Source organism: Enhydra lutris, unplaced genomic scaffold, assembly GCF_002288905.1.
Source record: "Enhydra lutris kenyoni isolate GAN:26980312 unplaced genomic scaffold, ASM228890v2 scaffoldscaffold55, whole genome shotgun sequence".
NCBI classification, from domain to species: Eukaryota; Metazoa; Chordata; class Mammalia; order Carnivora; family Mustelidae; genus Enhydra; species Enhydra lutris.
The window spans coordinates 6,931,506-6,949,139 of NW_019154139.1; the positions used below are offsets into that span (position 1 = coordinate 6,931,506).

General features: G+C 52.8%; 1 protein-coding gene across 1 annotated transcript in view; it reads right to left on the reverse strand.

Annotated features, from left to right (window-relative positions):
• LOC111157453 (sterol regulatory element binding transcription factor 2) overlaps positions 1-17,634 on the reverse strand; it is a 56,785-nt gene that overhangs the window by 16,161 nt on the left and 22,990 nt on the right. Inside the window, 11 exon segments of the mRNA XM_022518863.1 lie at positions 1,879-2,048; positions 4,544-4,823; positions 7,134-7,315; positions 7,936-8,128; positions 10,203-10,384; positions 10,608-10,722; positions 11,704-11,925; positions 13,818-13,964; positions 14,658-14,839; positions 15,788-16,062; positions 16,064-16,241. Coding sequence (XP_022374571.1) covers positions 1,879-2,048; positions 4,544-4,823; positions 7,134-7,315; positions 7,936-8,128; positions 10,203-10,384; positions 10,608-10,722; positions 11,704-11,925; positions 13,818-13,964; positions 14,658-14,839; positions 15,788-16,062; positions 16,064-16,241 — 2,126 coding nt within the window.

The window sequence follows — 17,634 nt, forward strand, 5'->3', positions numbered from 1 at the left end:
GCCACTTGGTGCTGTGGGGCAAGGACAGTCATTTTATTTTATTTTTTAAGATTTTATTTATTTATTTGTCAGAGAGAGAGCACAAGCAGGCAGAGTGGCAGGCAGAGGCAGAGAGAGAAGCAGGCTCCCCTGCTGGACAAGGAGCCCGATGTGGGACTCGATCCCAGGATCCTGGGATCATGACCTGAGCCGAAGGCAGCAGCTTAACCCACTGAGCCACCCAAGTGCCCCTAAAAATTTTATTTTTAAGTGATCTCCATACCCAACGTGGGGCTCGAACTCACAACCCTGAGATCAAGAGTTGTGTCTTCCACTGACTGAGCCAGTCAGGGGCCCTGCAAGTCCTACTTGTTGATCAGGGCAGTTGTTACACGGGTGAGTTCACTCTGTGACAATCCAACAAGCTGTACATTAAAATGTATACATTTTTCTATATATGAATTGTTATCTCGATGCAATTAATGTCTTCAAAACACTTTTTGGGGGCAGAGAAGTTAAAAGTGTGATGACATCGGCCCAGAGCACCAGGACAAACAAATGGGACAGGGAAGCGGCCTTAGCCGATGTCTTCTCTCAGCCTCAACTGGCCTTGCCCAGAAATGCTACCTTGCCTTCCGCTAACACTGGGTCAAGAGCAGCGTGCTCTCTGGGCAGCCGAGTGAGCCCCAGCTTTGCACTCACCCATGGTTCTTAAGGCCTGTTCCTTGTCTGGATGCCCCGCCAGCCTGGCTGCTCCCTGAGAACAGGGCAGACACACTGCACAGCACTGCGCTTCTGCTCCAGCAAACACCTGGTCTGGAGCAGGGACTCGGTAACATTTGCTGAATGAACATCTTTTTTTTTTTTAAAGATTTTATTTATTTATTTGAGAGAGAGATCACAAGTAGACAGAGAGGCAGGCAGAGAGAGAGAGAGAGAGAGAAGCAGGCTCCCCGCTGAGCAGAGATCCAGACGTGGGGCTCGATCCCAGGACCATGAGACCACGACCCGAGCCAAAGGCAGAGGCTTAACCCACTGAGCCACCCAGGCGCCCCCTGAATGAACATCTTATCTAACTAAGGTCGCTGAAATAGAGTTGAGACACAGAAAGCACATGGGGCTTTCCTGTGTCCTCTGTCACCTAGACAAGGGTGACACATTTCAGGAAACATCAGCGTCCCCAAAGGGCACGTTCCTATTCATCAGCTCACCAGTGTCACGACTGAGCTACGGCAACAGACGGAGATGTGATCGCTCTCTGCTGACCACAGTGCATGTACACAGCAGCCTACTCAAAGCAGGCACCGAACAAAACGTCTCTTTCTGCTGGAGTAAGAGGAAGCCCGAGGTCAGCAGATGTGGGGAACCAGCTGATAACAAGGACTGTGAACTCCCAAGGCTGGCCCCATGCCAGGCACAATGCTGGCGCCTGATAATAGCTGTTCTTGCCCCGGGTCTGACCTGAGCTCCTTGAAGACGTGCACTGTTTTCCATTTCTGGACTGAGAGTAACAGAAGATACGCACTAACTACATTTTGTGTGAATAAAAACACCAGGAGACACAACCATAAAAATCTCAGTAATTTTTACGACCGCTCGAAGAACAGAAGGGTCATATATTTAACCCCCTAGAATGTGGGTCACTGTCTCACTGAATCCGTCTTATTTCAGGCACTGAAATGTCCTGCTTGTGCTTATAAGGGCCAGGAGGGGTTTTGTTATCTGTGGGCCTGCTTTGTTTCGTGCCTCAAATTTGTGAAAAGACCCACTGACTCAGTATCTACCCGTCTAGGTAGTCGGCCCCCGAAGGCAGGGCCCACACCTGTTTCTGCATCTTAGCTCCTGGCCGGGGAGGCGCACCTCGCACTGGTCTGCAGGAGGGAGCTGCAGGGTACTCACCGCCAGGAAGCCTAGCTTGCCCCCACACCGGGTCTTGAGCCCCATGGCGGCCGTCAGATGAATCTCAACCAACGTGCTCGGCGGGATTTTCTCTTCTGCGCATTCGGCCAAGTTCACGGCGCACAAAGCCATGTGTACATCAGAGCAGGCAGACCCTGCAGGAAGCTTCCCTGTGGCAGGCAGAAACAGACGCTGAGTTGACAGATTCCTCCAAACCGAGCTTTTTTTCTGTGTTCTCCAGTGTAATCAGAGCAAGAGCACAAGGACTAGAGAAAGTACTTGAACTCTGTCATCGGATGCTCCCGGCTCGGATGCTAGGCTCTGTGGGCGAGGAGCTGTGTGTTCCTTTCTACCTCACAGGCTATTGGGGCCGAGAGGAAATGCATGTCAAGTGCCTCACATGTGGCCCACGGGCTGTTTGCAGGTGGTTGTAGGGGCCTCAGAGGTAGGTACTGCGATACTTTCCAGACACAACCATGTTCTGGGAAACATCTTGCATCTCCAAACATGGAGAAAGATAATAAAAATTGAAAAAACAACAAGAAAAAAAAATGATGTGAATTTATTTTCATTGTAAAAGAACGCATAATATCTAAGTACACCCTTTTTGGAGGAGTAAGTAACAAAATGGCAATGACGTTGGACAAGTCTTGGGTTAGCAGTGGAAGGCCAGGAAGGCTTCCTACACACTCCGTGTGAGGGCTGCAGTTATGTGGTGTGACCCTGAAGTCAGGGGCGGAAGTGTCCCTGTGTGGGCAATGAGGGCCCATCAAGGCCATGAGGCTGTCACACTGTTGCTCGCTTTGGTCCTTGCTACAGGGCCGGGCATGGGCCAGGACAAGCCAGTTTTGCTCAGGGAGGCTATGCTTCAGGGGGACCCATGTCAACGGTCCAGACAGTGGCCGAGCCAGGCCTCCTGACCTCGTCAGCCCCACATTCTTCATCCAGGGCCACCCTGCCTCCCCCATCTTTCTATTACTCCCTACACTTTGTTCTGCATGGACATCAGGTGTTGCTCTCCCCCAGGAGACACCATCTGACTTTCTATCTTCAGGGGAGGGAAGGTGGAGGGCAATGACAGGACCAGGTTTTAGTCACTTGTCCTTTCAGTGCCTTGAATAAAGCCAGGCCCACAGAGCGCTCAGCAAATGTTCAAGGGAATGAGTGACCCACCCCAGGTGGAATTCTCCAGAACAAGACAGCTGGGAGGACGAAGCCCCCTGAGCAGAGACCTGGGAGGGAGCTGGTTCCATCCCCTGAGCGTACTCTGAGAGGGGAGAGAAGAACAAAGCCGGGTCTGCAGACAGGGACCCGCTGCCAGAACTCTACAATGATCCCAGGTGTTAAAACCCCATGGCTGGCCCCACGGGTCTCATCTCCCATTCACTCCATGCCTGGGGCCTGCTAGCGCCCCGTTTCTGGGCCGAAGCTCCCTCACCAGGGCATTTCCACCACCTTCCTGTTACCACACCCCACTGCTGCTTTCTGACCTTCAGCGGTTATCCCCGTAGCAACCTCCCTTCTTGAGCCCTGATTTCGCTCCCCCAGCACCAAACCTCTCAGGCAGCCTTCGCCTGGTTCCTGCCCCTGGCCTGCCCATGATATGTGATGTTTTTCTGGGTTCCTTGAGGTTCCCCTTCCAAAGGCCTCTCATCAGCAACCTCGGCTTTCATTCTCACTAAAGGACAAAGACCAAGCCACCTTCTCGGGCCACAGGTCCAGCTCGCCCACCGCCATGCATCATTTCCCTCCAGTTCTCACAGGCAAGTGTCCAAAACGAAACTCTTCCCTTCTCCCTAGAAAACTGCTCTCCAGCCTTTTCCCCTCACCTTTGCTGGCAGCAACACCATTCCCCCAGACTCTCAAGCAAGAAACCGGGGAACCGTCCTCACCGCTCTTTTCATGTCCACAGGGCCCCCAATTCTTGTCAACGAGAGCTTCTGCTCTCTCTCTCCGCCTGTTCTCCCACCCCCTCTCGTCTCCAGCTGCATCTGCTCTCATCTGGCCTCCATGATGCCAGCCTTCATCCTCTACCTTCTACCTGCCATCAGAGCGAATCTGCTCACTTCAGAATCTGACGGTGTCATCACAGTCTGGCTCCTGTCACCGCTGCCCCCCGCCCCTTGCCCGGCTGGCTCTACGACCACCAAGCTCTTCTTCTCAAGAGTCATCCCGCTGCCTGGAAGGCACACCCCCTTCCATGTGGCTGGAGAACCATCCTGTCATGCAAAGCTGAGACTTTCCAGAAAGCCTTTCCTGAAACCCTAAACAGTAACCCCCACCCTGCAACTGAAACCAGGGCCTTCTGCTACCTCCACCACCCAAAATCGGAACTCACTTGCAGACCTGCCTGCCAGTTATCAGGGCAGGAGTCTGCTGAGTGAAATGGATGACATTTCACCGCATCTACAGTGACATCCGTTTTAAGTCTACTAGTAATTTAAGTACCACTAAGGAAAAAACAGAGCCAACTCAGACACACCATCCACTGTGTGAAGGACACGGCCCAAGTGTACAGAGGTTAATGTGAAAACGCATGTGCCTTAAACCGATGAGCTATGGTAACGAGGCACGTCTGCAGTCGCAGATGTGGGAGGTCTGTCCGGGTGTTCTAGGAGAGCAGCATGAAAAGGGCTTTGGCCGGGGCAGGAGCGGCCCCCCTCACCTGTGATGTGCAGCTGGTGCAGCCTGTGGTAGGCCAGGGCCGCGTCCCGGGCACTGGCCTTCGCTTCGTCCTCGAAGCCCGCCGCGGTGGCCGGAGGGGCGGCCCGCCGGCGCTGGAAGACCTTCCTCAGCAGCCAGCGCACCAGGCGCAGCTTCTGTAGGCTGTAGCGAATCACGTTCCAGGAGAGGCTGCAGGCCAGGTCCAGGCGAGACGTGGGCAGGGCCCGGCCCAGCACCGACAGGCAGGTCTGCAGGTTGGCCGCAGCGGCTGCAAAATCCCCCTGTAAGGCAGCAAGGGGGGGGGGGGGGTCGTTCACTGCGATCTCGCTGCAGCCTTTTCATTTTGCTTTCTTTTTTTATTTTTTAAAGATGTTCTTATTTATTTTAGAGAGGGGGGCAGGGACAGAGGGAGTGAGTCTTCAGCAGACGCTCTTTGCTGAATGCCGAGAGGCAGGCTCGATGAAGTGTCTTGTCTCACGACCCTGAGCCCGTGACTGGAGCCGAAACCGAGGGTCAGACACCTAGCCGACTGCACCACAAAAACTTTTACTTTCCCTTCACTCCCTAGATGATCAGAGTAACACATGATCACTGAAGAGTCTGGGAAAATTCAGAAAGCAATGAAAAGGTAAGAAGAAATCACCTGTAACCTTACCTCCCATGGTTACTGACATTTTCATGCATTTTCTCCTGGCCTTTTTACTAAATTGGGATTGTACTGTGGTCTATCTTTGAGCAAACACTATTGAGAATTTCCTACAGTAGCTTTTTTTTTTTTTTTAAGATTTTAAAAAATTTATTTATTTGACAGACAAAGATCACAAGTAGGCAGAGAGGCAGGCAGAGAGAGGAGGGGAAGTAGGCTCCGTGCTGAGCAGAGAGCCCGATGTGGGGCTCGATCCCAGGGCCCTGGGATCATGACCTGAGCCGAAGGCAGAGGCTTTAACCCACTGAGCCACCCAGGCGCCCCTCCCACAGTAGTTTTACACATAAGATGAGAAGATGGATTTAAATGATGATCTTTCAGGCTTATGTGACTTTTTAGGCTTTTCGGTTCTCAAAGTGTGGTTCCTGGGGACCGGCAGCATCAGCCCCTGGGATCTTGCTGGAAATGCAAATCCTTGGTGCTCTAGCCCCACTCTCCCCACACCTGCTGAATCAGAAGCTCTGGGGTTCTGATCACCTCCAGGTAATCCGTTGCCTGCTTAAGTCTGAGAGCCACCGTCTTAGACAAACACCTGGCTACACGACCAGAACCAAGGATCTCAATAAACTACTCTATGCCAACCTGAGAGGGTCCAATGGAGAGTCTGTGGGCCTGAAGTGAAGGTCTCTCTCTCATGACCAGCAACCAGAAGGAAACCGTCCTCTCCCTTCTCCTGTCCTGCAGTGGGCACAGCTGCACTTCCTTCTGGCATCATCACAGGTAGTGGATCGATCGGTACAAGGGGAGCACCCCTCTCTGGCTGATGGGTGGGTTCCAGATGCACCTCAACCCTGCCCCCGGCCCTTTCTCACTCCCAGGACCCTCTCACTGTACTTCCGAGCAGCACAGCTCAGACAGAGGCCACCACAACTCCAGCCTCCCCCACCCCGGAGTCAATGCCGAGTCACTTCCACTCACCGCCTATCTTCAACACTTCCTGAATCAGTCTTTCCTTTCAATTCCAGGCTCTCACCGCCTCTGATCCAGTCTGTCCCAAGAGCCCCTAACTTGCTTCCGTGCCCCTTCCCGCAACCCATCCGTCCTGCGGTCGCCAAACTGACAATCATGAAACACAGACCTGAACACGCCTCTAGGGTATACATCTTGGAATGCGGTTTTTCTGGGAACAGGCCTGCTTCAGGCGGTCGGCCTCCAACAACCACACCTATAGTCCAGGAGCCACAGCTCTCGGCCCGGCTGGCAGCTCCAGGCTACCCGATCAGATTCTCCCCGGTGGGCACTGCAACCCACCACCACCAGCCCATGGGAGAGTCGGCCCATGGTATACTGCAGCTGAGGACTGTTCCCGCTCTTGTTCCTGAGACGTGACCTTGAACTCTTCCTTCGATGCTGTGAGATGCCCCAGAATCCTTCCCATAAACTTTCAGCTAATCTCCCTGCTCAAAAACCTTCCTGGTTCTCCAGAGAACTGGGGGAAAAAAAAAGCCCCAGATCAGTTACTAGTCAACGATCTCTCCAATTTGGGCCCAAGATACATGACCAGCTTTAGCCCTCATCTGTCCCAAATGTATCCTATACTCCAGACATACCTGTCGACCTGCTGGTCCCCAAGGAGCCCATCTACTCATGACCTCTCCACCTGGAAGGTCATCCCTGCCCCAACCGCTCGGCTCAAGCCCCAGGTTCCCTCGCCCCTTGTCCCTTCTGCCGCAGCTCCCAGAGCACTCTCCTCTTCCTCTGTGATAACACACACCACAGGTTATCTTGTGTCCGTGGAATCATTCGCACACAGGGGTCCTCTCCTCTGCTGCCCTGTGACCGGCAGGGGCAGGGTCCTTTCCTGCTGCCCACAAGCACCCGCCCCAGCACTTCACACACCAGGGTGCTCGGCAGAAGTCGCTGAGTTATTAGCTGCAGACCTTACCCTGGCGAGGTCCAGATCTGCCTGCTTCCGGTGTCTCCAGAAGGTGACCGAAGGGCGTGAATGGGGCCGGATCACCGGTTCCCCGTGGACCAGCAGCTTCACGAAGACGCTCAGGACGATCACACCATTTACCAGCCATAAGAGGAGTGTTGGCATCATCCAGTCAAACCAGCCTCCAGAACCTGAAGAGGCACGCCTCAGCGGAGCCCACGAGAGCAGTCCGAGGGGACAGCAGGCCCCCCAACTGACCCCCGCATCTAACAGGTTAGAGCCCTCCACCTCATTTTCAGAAGCGTGGAGAACAAGATGGCTTCATTTAGTAACAGTGTCTGAACGCTTTCCATAGGATTAAGACATAACCTTATTCTGCACCCCAGGCAAATTTGGGACAGTTCTGTAGCCTAAATAGGAACCCTGTAGCCCTTGTCACTATGGAGCCAGGAGCCACAGCTAGATAGCAAAGATGACAAAAATCCTTGTTAGTCAAGGTGGGGTGAGACCATCGGTTTTAAGACTTGGGCAAAAATGCCACATCCTCCTTCAAACAGGGACACCTTCCCTCCCCAGATCCCCAAGCCCAATGGTAACAGCAGCGTGGGTTCCTGATTTCTTTTGTTCTTACTGACTGAACTCGGGCTTGCCCTGTTACTGCCAAAATGTGACTTATGCCAATCCCTGGCAGGCCTGGTACAAAAGCCCTCTGGGACCCGGTGCACAAGCCAAGCAGAGTGCACACATGGGGCCTGTCCCCTGCTGCAGCAGCCCACCCGTGCTTGGGGGATACAACGGGCCCTCCACCTACCTGACTCGAGGGACAGGATGCTGCGGCCAGAGCCTGAGTACGGGTGCTGGTCAGAGCCGTGGGCCCCTCCCCACTGCAGCAGGGCGGTCAGGGGGTTGAAGGAGAGGCAGAGGAAGGTGAGGACACACAGCAGAATTCGAGAGCGGTCCACCATGCCCAGCGCTACCGGCGGAGAGTCCGGCTCATCCTTGACCTTCAAAGCAGGGCCGAGAGGTTGGAATGAATACTGCGTGGGGTTTCACAGCATTTTACTTTTATATGTACTGGAGTCAGACTGCGAGATTTAAATTAAAGACTACGAAGTCAGACAGGAAGAGAGCAGGAGGCAAGGAAGAAGCCCACAGCTCTTCGGCTGCTTCTCAAACACTGGCACACTCGTCCTCTTGCCACCTGGGACAAGAACATGTTCTGAAGACCAAAGGCACAGGAGTCCTGCTCATAAAATAGAGCACACAAGAGAATATTCTGCACGGTTCTGTATAATTCCACAACAGGCAAGCTAATCTAATCTAAAGCAACAGAAAGCAGATCAGTAGTGGTCTGACGCTGGAGAGGGATGCGGGAACTACCAGCCACGGTGTACGAAGGAGCTTTGTGGAGATGGAAATGTTCTATATCTTGATTATAGTGACAGTTACATAAGCGAACTCTTCATACTGTACGCTAGTGCCTTATGCTACTATAAACAGCTGCTTTATCTAAGCATGTAAATTCAGCATCAACAGGGGCGCCTGGGTGGCTCAGTAGGTTAGGCGTCTGCCTTCGGCTCGGGTCATGATCCCTGAGACCTGGAATGGAGCCCCACATCAGGCTCCCTACTGAGTGGGGAGTCTGCTTCCCCCTCTGCACTTCACCTTGCTCATGCTCTCTCAAAAAAATAAATAAAAATCTTTAAAAATAAATAAATAAACATCACTAGAACTAATTACAGACCATACAACTGGGGCGCCTGGGTGGCTCAGTCGGTTAAGCATCTGCCTTTGGCTAGGTCATGGTCCCAGGGTCCTGGATTTGAGCCCCACATTGGGCTCTCTGCTAAATGGGGAGCCTGCTTCCCCCTCTCCTTCTGCCTCTCTCTCCCCACCCTACCTGCTTGTGCTCTTTCTCTCAAATAAATAAAATCTTAAAAAAAAGACCATACAACTTCAGTATGAGTCTATTTACAGGACTTTGCCTGCTGTAAAACTGTAACACTGCTTTTTTTCCCCTCCCCGTCTTACAGAGGGAAGACTGGAGGCAGGAGCCCTGCCTGCCTAGGGAGCCGCCCACAGAGAGGCAGGGAGGAAGCCTGGGACCAGGTCTCCTCCAACTCTCAGTGCACACATACCACACCACTCTTTTTCAATATTTATTTTTAAGGATTTTATTTATTTGAGAGAGAGGAGAGAATGAGCCATGGGGAGGGGCAGAAAGAAACAGTCTCCCTGTTTAGCAGGGAGCCCGATGAGGGGCTTGATCCCAAGACTCCAAGGTCATGACCTGAGCTGAAAGGCAGATGCTTAACCACTAGGTGCCCCTCCTTTTCAACATTTTAAAGCCATCTGAAAATTTCTTCTGATGACAGATGCCTAGCTAATTCAATGTATATGTCACATGGCCTTCTGTTACCAAACAGAATCACATTTATAAAGTACTTCAAGAATAGAGCTTCCTCAGTAAAATTAGGTACATGATACTCCAAACAGTTTGACCCAAAACAGGCTAGAAGGGAAGTCTGCGCTTTCGAAATGGGAACTTGCCAGTAGGCTCCACCAGTTCCGAGGGCTAGTTCATTAGGCTCGAGCCTCTTTTGGCTAATTCCATTAAACCACAATCGCCAGGGGCTTTCTTGGACAATTAATGGCCCTTGGTTGGAATGTTACTTGTCAGGCTGCAAATTGTAATCATTTCCAGAAGAGGACCCAGAGGCAGTCTTGCCCTATACCGACTCAACCACCTCAAACAACGGTCTTGCCAGGTCCGCTCCGAACGAGGGATGTAACGAGGTGCCGCAGGCAGCGCAACAGCTGCTGTGCGTTCCTGTTCTGGATTTGGCCCTTACTCCTCTCAGACGGGCTCCTGCACCAAGGACCACTTAAACTGGACTACACTGAACCAGTTAAGCGGGATTTGTGGGGGACACAGCAGGACCTAACGTCACAGAATTCCTATTCTCCTCTCCTGGTCCTCTCAATGCCTGGCCTGGCCCCCCCGTGGCAGCGTCTCCACAGTTCAGCTGGGAGAGATGGGAGAGATTCCAGGGATCAGAGGATTTCAAAAGCTCATACCTTTGCATCATCCAACAAAGGGCTTCCTGGCTCTGAGTCGATGGAGTAAGGGGAGAAGCCAGCTTGGGACCCCGAGTCAGAGGCCGGAGGGGACATCAGAAGGACATTCTGATTAAAGTCATCGATCTTCAGCTCCACGTCATTGTCCACCAGGCTGCCTAGGTCGATGCCCTTCAGGAGCTCTGCAAAGAAAACCGCATCTAACAAATGGTCTGTCTCTCCAGAGCTCCCCCACCCCGCGCTGGTGCCTAGGCCAGGGCTGGGCTGGGGGAGGGGCCCACGGTCCTTTTTCCCATTTCACCCCTGAAGGCGCCTTGTACACGGCCTTGGGCCCTCCGCAGGGCCCAGCACAGGACTTCTACAAGCAGAAGGTCTGATAACCCTTCTTTCGATGAGCACACTCACTGTTTTTTTGATTCGCCAGCTTCAGCACCATGTTCTCCTGGCGCAGTTTATGATTGACCTGCTGCAAGTACTTGATGTAGTCGATGGCCTTCCTCAGGACGCCAGACTTGTGCATCTGGGAAGGAAGGTGAGTGAAAACACAGTGAGAGGGCTGAGGCCCAGAGCCCGTGGATGAAAACAGGGCTGCGGGCTGCGGGGCCGCTCCCTCACTGGTTAGCTGTGCGACCCAAGACAAGTCACTCGGGATCTCTGAACCCTGCTTTCCTTGTCCTTAAAATGGGCATAATGACGATATATGAGTCACAGGTGTGCAGTGAGGGCAAAATGAAATAATACTTGTATAGAGAGTAGCCCCCCTCCCCAGTCTGGGGCACAGTGACACTCGAAATACAGATTATTAGCTAGTACTCCTCTTAGAATAATCCTAGAACCAAAACAAACTTTAAAGAAAGCAAACAATAAAAATACCAGAGCACTGTTGGCTACCTATCTTAAGGAAAGTTCAATTAGCACATTTCCGGTCTATAGGCTAATAAGGAAAAAACATTGTCTTTCAAAATAGAGATGATGAAGATAAACAGATTAACAGGTTAAAAAAAAATCTATGTGACAGAAGATAAATTCACTGAAATACCTGAAACAATGAACAATCTATTCCCTCTATTTGCTGCTGGGTAAAGACCCAATCTCCATCTTCTCTCGTCCCTAAAAAGGTAGAACTATTGCTAACCAGTCGCGAACACAACTAAACCTGTGTCAGCAACACCACCAGCCGACTCCAAGGTACACCCAGCCCCGCATCTGGCCGCCATCTTGCAGCACAGGTCCCTCCGTTTGTGCTACTGGAACCTATGGTCACTGCAGAGCAAAGGTCCAGGCAGGCTGCTGCCTTACCAACCCCCACCAGTTCCCTTATGTTGGTTAGTATTTTATAATCTTGGGTAAAAAAACACAAAACCCAAGACGCTTTAGTAAGAAAGCACCTCTAACCATCCTTACGTTCATTCACTTGGACGTGGGTTCTCCTAAATTCCTATGGCAAAGACAGAGAGAGGGGAGGTGATGGCACATGAAATGGTCGCTGCTCGGCACCCACCTTGGCATCTGTCCCCATGACCAGGTCCTTCAACTCGATGATTTTGTCATTGATAGAGGAGCGGTACCGCTTCTCGATGATGTTGTGGGTCGTTCGCCTTTCTCCTTCTTTGGGGGGCTCCAGTTGCTTGACTCCCCCAGGTACCTGCTTAATGGGCACTTTCTCTTGCCCCATCATCACAGGCATTGTGGTCAAAATGGTCCCATTGCTGCCCACCAGAGTCTAGAACAGGCAGAGACACAGGGCAGAATTACCCCGGGGCTAGTTGGAGTAAAGCAATCCCAGAACAGAGACCTGCTGACCTTGGCCTTGTGCCATTGCCTGGTCTGACACTCTTCGTGGCTGAACCAAATCAGGCCCCACGAAGCCTCAGGAGCCACGGTACCTGAGCTCCTACACCCCCTTCAGAACCACTGTCAACAAATCACACCACAATGGGATTAACGTGGATAAGTATGTTTTAACCTTTGATCTAAGGACACCCGAAACAAATCATAGGATTCCCGTTTTGCTGGCAAACCATGAGCCACCTGTGAACTCACGTACACTGCACCATATCATTCTGGCCTCAAGGAAAGCCTTCTCCTGGTGCAGGATCTATCTTTTCCTCTCACAGGACAGTGAAGTCACTTGCTGTATTTCCTTATATAATTTGGCTATCAAAAAGCACAAGGGCAGAAGGGCTAGAGCCATTCCAGTAGATAAACAGGCCAACTGTAGAGGCTCCCCCTTTTCTCCTCAAATCTGCTCTTTCCCTGTTTCTATTTTTACCAATTTTAGTTTTATTTTCTTCAATAAATGGCCTCAATATCCAAATGGCCAGTGAACTTCATTAACCATTAAAAAATAATTCTCACATAATAAAAAGCACACATTTTAAGTGTACAGCTTGATGCATTTTTTTTTTAAAGATTTTATTTATTGGGGCGCCTGGGTGGCTCAGCGGGTTAAAGCCTCTGCCTCCGGCTCAGGTCATGATCCCAGGGTCCTGGGATCGAGCCCCACATCGGGCTCTCTGCTTGGCGGGGAGCCTGCTTCCCAGCCCCCCTGCCTGTCTCTCTGCCTACTTGTGATCTCTGTCAAATAAATAAATAAAATCTTAAAAAAAAAATTAAAAAAAAAAAAAAGATTTTATTTATTTATTTGGCAGAGAGAGAGATCACAAGTAGGCAGAAAGGCAGGCAGAGAGGGGGGGAAGCAGGCTCCCCGCTGAGCAGAGAGCCCAACTCGGGGCTCGACCCCGGGACCCTGAGATCATGACCTGAGCCGAAGGCAGAGGCTTAACCCACTGAGCCACCCAGGAGCCCCAACTTGATGCATTTTTACATATGGATATCACATGTGTAACCAAGACAACCCAGACCAAGACACAGACCATTTCTATCCCCTTAGAAAGCTCGCTGGTACCTCTTCCCAGTCCACCTACCCCTTCCCCCACTTGTGATCACTGCTCTGACCTCTAACACCACAGCTTAGTTCTGCCTCTTCTCCAACTTCATGTACCGGCATCCCCAGCATGAGCTCCTCTGGGACAGGCATCTTTTGCTCAACGTACTATTTCTGAGGTTCGGCAATTGTATGTAGCAATGGTTCTTTTTGGACACATGTTTTGGACACGTTGTTTCCACTTTTTGGCTCTTATGAATAAAGCTTACTCTCAAATTCTGATCACCTCTCACCCTCTCGGACTCTTTTGCTACAAGCCGCTAAAGTGGCTGTGACCCTGCAGCCCAAGGACGGGGCCTTCCCTGTCCCTCGCCTTGCAGCCCCTCCTTGCCTGGTGGGCCTGGGCTCCTTCAGAAGCCAAACCCCCATCAGCGGGACCTAGAGGCAGACAGCCCTGGGTGAAGCCGTTACCCAGGAACCAGGGATACTCTGCTACTCCTCTCTCCTCCCTCAGAGTCCCCAGTACTCCCACATTACATGCACTGATGGTACGTCTCAGGGGGAAAAAAAAAAAACCCTAAAAGGGGGCGGTATTTGTAATCTGACACATTCCACAGGGGTTCTGCCCCTGCCCATTCTGTAGAGGTTTTGTTAACATCTCTGGGGCCCAACACCTCCAAGAGAGGAGAGGGTGGAGGGGGGAGGGCAGGAAGGCAGGCGGCTCTTACTGGTACTTGAAGGGCAGCTGTCTGGATGGGGGTGGTGAGGGCGGTGAGGGCTGGGTTCTGGACCGCGGCCATGACAGGGCTGCCATCTGTCTTTAGTGTGGTCAAAACAAGGGAATCTGTCTTGATGATCTGAGGCTGTACCAGGACCTGGATGGAGAATGAAGAAAAAGAGAAAGGAAGGCAGTATTATTTTCCTATTTTGCCTTAGCTTCTTACTACACAGATTCCCTCCAGGAAAGAATGAAAAAAAATATATAACATTTTCCTCAAACCGAGAACACAGCTTAGCAGCGGGGTTGAGAGGGAGGAGGAGTAGAGCTGAAGGGTCTTAGGTTTTAAGACTGGAAGGGTTTGAGAAAAGCAATGCCAGGGCCTGGCAGGGGCAGAGTTGGGGGGGCGGAGACAGAGGACAGGAAGGGGGTGGGGTCTGATTTTGGACAAACTCAGGAAAGCCAGGAACATGGCTGAGAAGCAGAAAGGAAAAAACCTGGATTTTTTTTTTTTTTTTTCCAAAGATAAGTGACCTTGTTAGTAACTACAGTCCACTATAATAAGTGATTTATAAACACCTTGGCACATCTCCTTCCAGTTTTATGCCCATTCTGTGTGTCACTAGAATAAACCACCTCCACTGACTGAGTCTGCGTGAGGGCCGGCGTATATCCACAGAGGCGGTCTCAGCCAGGTCTCCACACCCGGCTCAGGGGCGCCTCCCAGGCACCCCAAATGCTGCTCCCTTACATGCTGCTGTTCTGTTCCTTGGTAGTATGCAGACCTCTTCGACCAAAGGCCAGCTCCCAGCCTCTACCTGGGCCTCCCGACTTCTCAGCGGCCACCTACCGGGACCTGCTGCACCTGGGGGGCGGCGACCGTCTGCACCGTGGCCGGGGCGAGCGTCTGCAGTGTGCCATTGGCCGTCTGTGTCAGCACCCGCTGGGCCTGCACCGTCTGCACCTGCTGCTGGATGGTGACCGGCTGCACCTGGGAGGATGTCACTAGGCTCTGGACTTGAGGCTGAAGAACTTGGGAGAAGAGGAGGGAAAAGTCACACGGAGGAGAAATGCACTGTCACCGCGGCTGCAGCAACAAGTGGGGGGGGGCGCCCCAGAGCGATCCCGACTCCCCACCTGCTGCTGAAGAAGAAGTGCACAGCCATTTGCAGGCTGGTCTAGATAACAAGAACATTCCATAAGGGCTGCATCAATTTCTGAGGGAACGGGAACAGATTGTTTTATTACTCTGAGTGCTGGGGTGGAGGTGCAGGGAGTTAATCGGCCAATGACCGCACCCAGCAAGGGAATTCAGAATCCAAGGAACCTACAATCGCACCAAGCTTCACTCCTTCTCGTGGAAGGAAGAGAAAGCACACTCTGGGATGACCGACTCCACTTTGCTGCCTCTCCGCAGCCCCAAAGCCCTCAGCAGCGCACTGGAGAACCGTCAGATCCCTTGAACTTCAGAGTATCCCGCCCAGGGCTCCCGGCCGCACCGGCACGGGGTGTAACAGGACACGGAGGGTCACTCGCACGCACTGAGGCCCGCGCGAGGCCTGCTGTGCAGAGCCAGAGCCCGAGCCCCTGCTCTAAGTCATATTCTCTGCGGTGGCTGCTCAGGAGATGTCTGCTGAATGAATGGTTCTCCAGCTCCGGGAGCCAGGATCTGGCTGGTGTTTGGGTAAGTCTCTGGACTCGTTTCACTCAAGCCTCTAGCCCGAGTTACCAGTGCGGCCCTGTGTCTACTCTGCTCGTTAGACGCTTCCACCAAGGGTCCTCGAAGCAGGCATGACGGATACTAGGGTGTCTGAGGACACAGAGTGTGAACTATTCCTGTCCTTGCCGCCAGTGACCCCAAACTCATTCAGACTCGGTCATCCCCGAAGAGGGCAGAACCCTTGACCTCAGAAGCGTCTGCAAACTGGCCCAGAAACTTCTGAAGCAACCGGTCACTCCGCTCTCTGACTTCTGAATCACCTTGGAAGCTGGTGGCTGCGTTCTGGTACAGCAAAGGCTGCTGGATGATCCTGGTCTGGGGAGCGGTGCTGAATGTCGGGGTGATCATCACTGTCTGCGGCGGCAGCTGCGCGGGGGGCGGCGGCGGGGGCTGGGGGCGAGGCTGGAGCACAGGAGCGGCCCGAGGGGGGGTGGGCACCGTGCTGGGGGGAACCTTGACTTGCAGGGCTGGTGCCTGGGGGGAGGCGGCCGAGGGAGAGAAGGCGGGTAAAGGGACCTGGCTGAAGGACCGCTGCTGCATCGAGGGGTCCCCCGCTCCGGCCCCCCCCATTGCTGCTGCTGCCGCCACTGTTGCTGCCCCCGCTGCCTCCGCCACCGCCGCCGCCGCCGCCGCCACCGGGGAAGGAGCTACACAGCTGCTCTGAGAACAAGTCAGGGAACTCTCCAACTTGATTGCTGACGAACTGCAGCATTTCTGTGAATAAACAAAAAGGAGTAATTTTATTGCCATACAAAAGATCTATTAACTTCCAAATTTGCTTAAGAAATGGAGGCATGCAAAGCAAAAAGCATTCCCGGGACCAGAGCAGAAGTGGGTCAGGAAACCCTCTTGGACCTCTCAGGAGGCAACCAATGGGCTTAGACGGCCAAGGGACAAAGGCACAGGACTTCCCGTCTCTGAGTTCTCTCCCCACCCTACTTCCAGGCCCTTTCCACCAACTTCCCTGATTATATCAGGCCAAACAGAAGCTCCCTCTGTGCCAGGTGAGTATTGCTTTTGGAGGTTACTGCCCGTCTCATTTCACAACTGGGGACCGTGGGGTGGAAAGCGGGAATTGCTGAGTTCAGCAGCCTCAGGTGTGAGGCCACCTCCAGTCTCAGCACTGCTCCCCCGGACAGAGCCCGAGTGCAGGGGTCAGGAGGGTCTGGCTGCAAAGTTGTGCCAGACCCCAATCCGCTCTCAGCCCAGCAGCATTCCCTGCTCACCACAGGCAGGCCCCCGGCCTTCTCTCCAAAAAGGACATAGCCCTGGGCACTGCTGGTACCAGCAGGAACACTCAAGGATGATGAAGCTGATGGCCTCCGAGTTAGGCACTTTAGGGGTGGAGTGGATGGAAACATAACTGAAGCCCAGAACAGGGAAATAACTTGTCCAAGGTCCTCTAGCTCATCAGGACACAGCGAGGATCAGAACCAGTTCTCTGTCTCCCAGCTGAACGTTCTCCTACTGCACCACAGGGCACTCACTGCCGGAAGGCTGGGCCAGAGCCCCCATGCTTTAGAGGGGGCCCACTCTGGCCCTCTTCGGGCTGGGCCCTTCTCTCTGAGCAAGGAGTCTGTGGGACCAGAGGAATGTGTCCACCTGCAGACCATGGCCCCCTTCTAGATTATGTTCCAAGTAGCTGGGGCCCAAAGGCCCCAGCCCAAAGGCCTCAAGCCTGCCTCCAGGGCCTCTTCCCCTACTTCATCCTCCCTGAAATTTACCAAAACCCAACTTAATCCACAACTAAAACTCATCTCTCATGACTCCTGCCTCCCCACAGAGCTGGTCCCCATCCGAAGTCTGGGGCCTCGGCTGTGTGCCAGCTATTTTCAGACCTACGGTTCTTCATGTTGCTTCCATGACTTCCCCTTTCCTAATACATTCCCAAGAAGCTACTGCTTGTTCCCAAAGTGTACACCCTCCTCCTTAGCTAAACATTCAGGGAAACACGATGCTCTGACTTAACTACCAAAATACCCCAAACCAAAAAGAAACCAACTCTTCTCATTCCCCCAAACCTCCACCACCAAGTCCCTCCCACCCTCCCAGGTCTCTAACACTGTGTGTGTGTGTGCGCGCGCGCGTGCACGCGCGTGCACAGTAA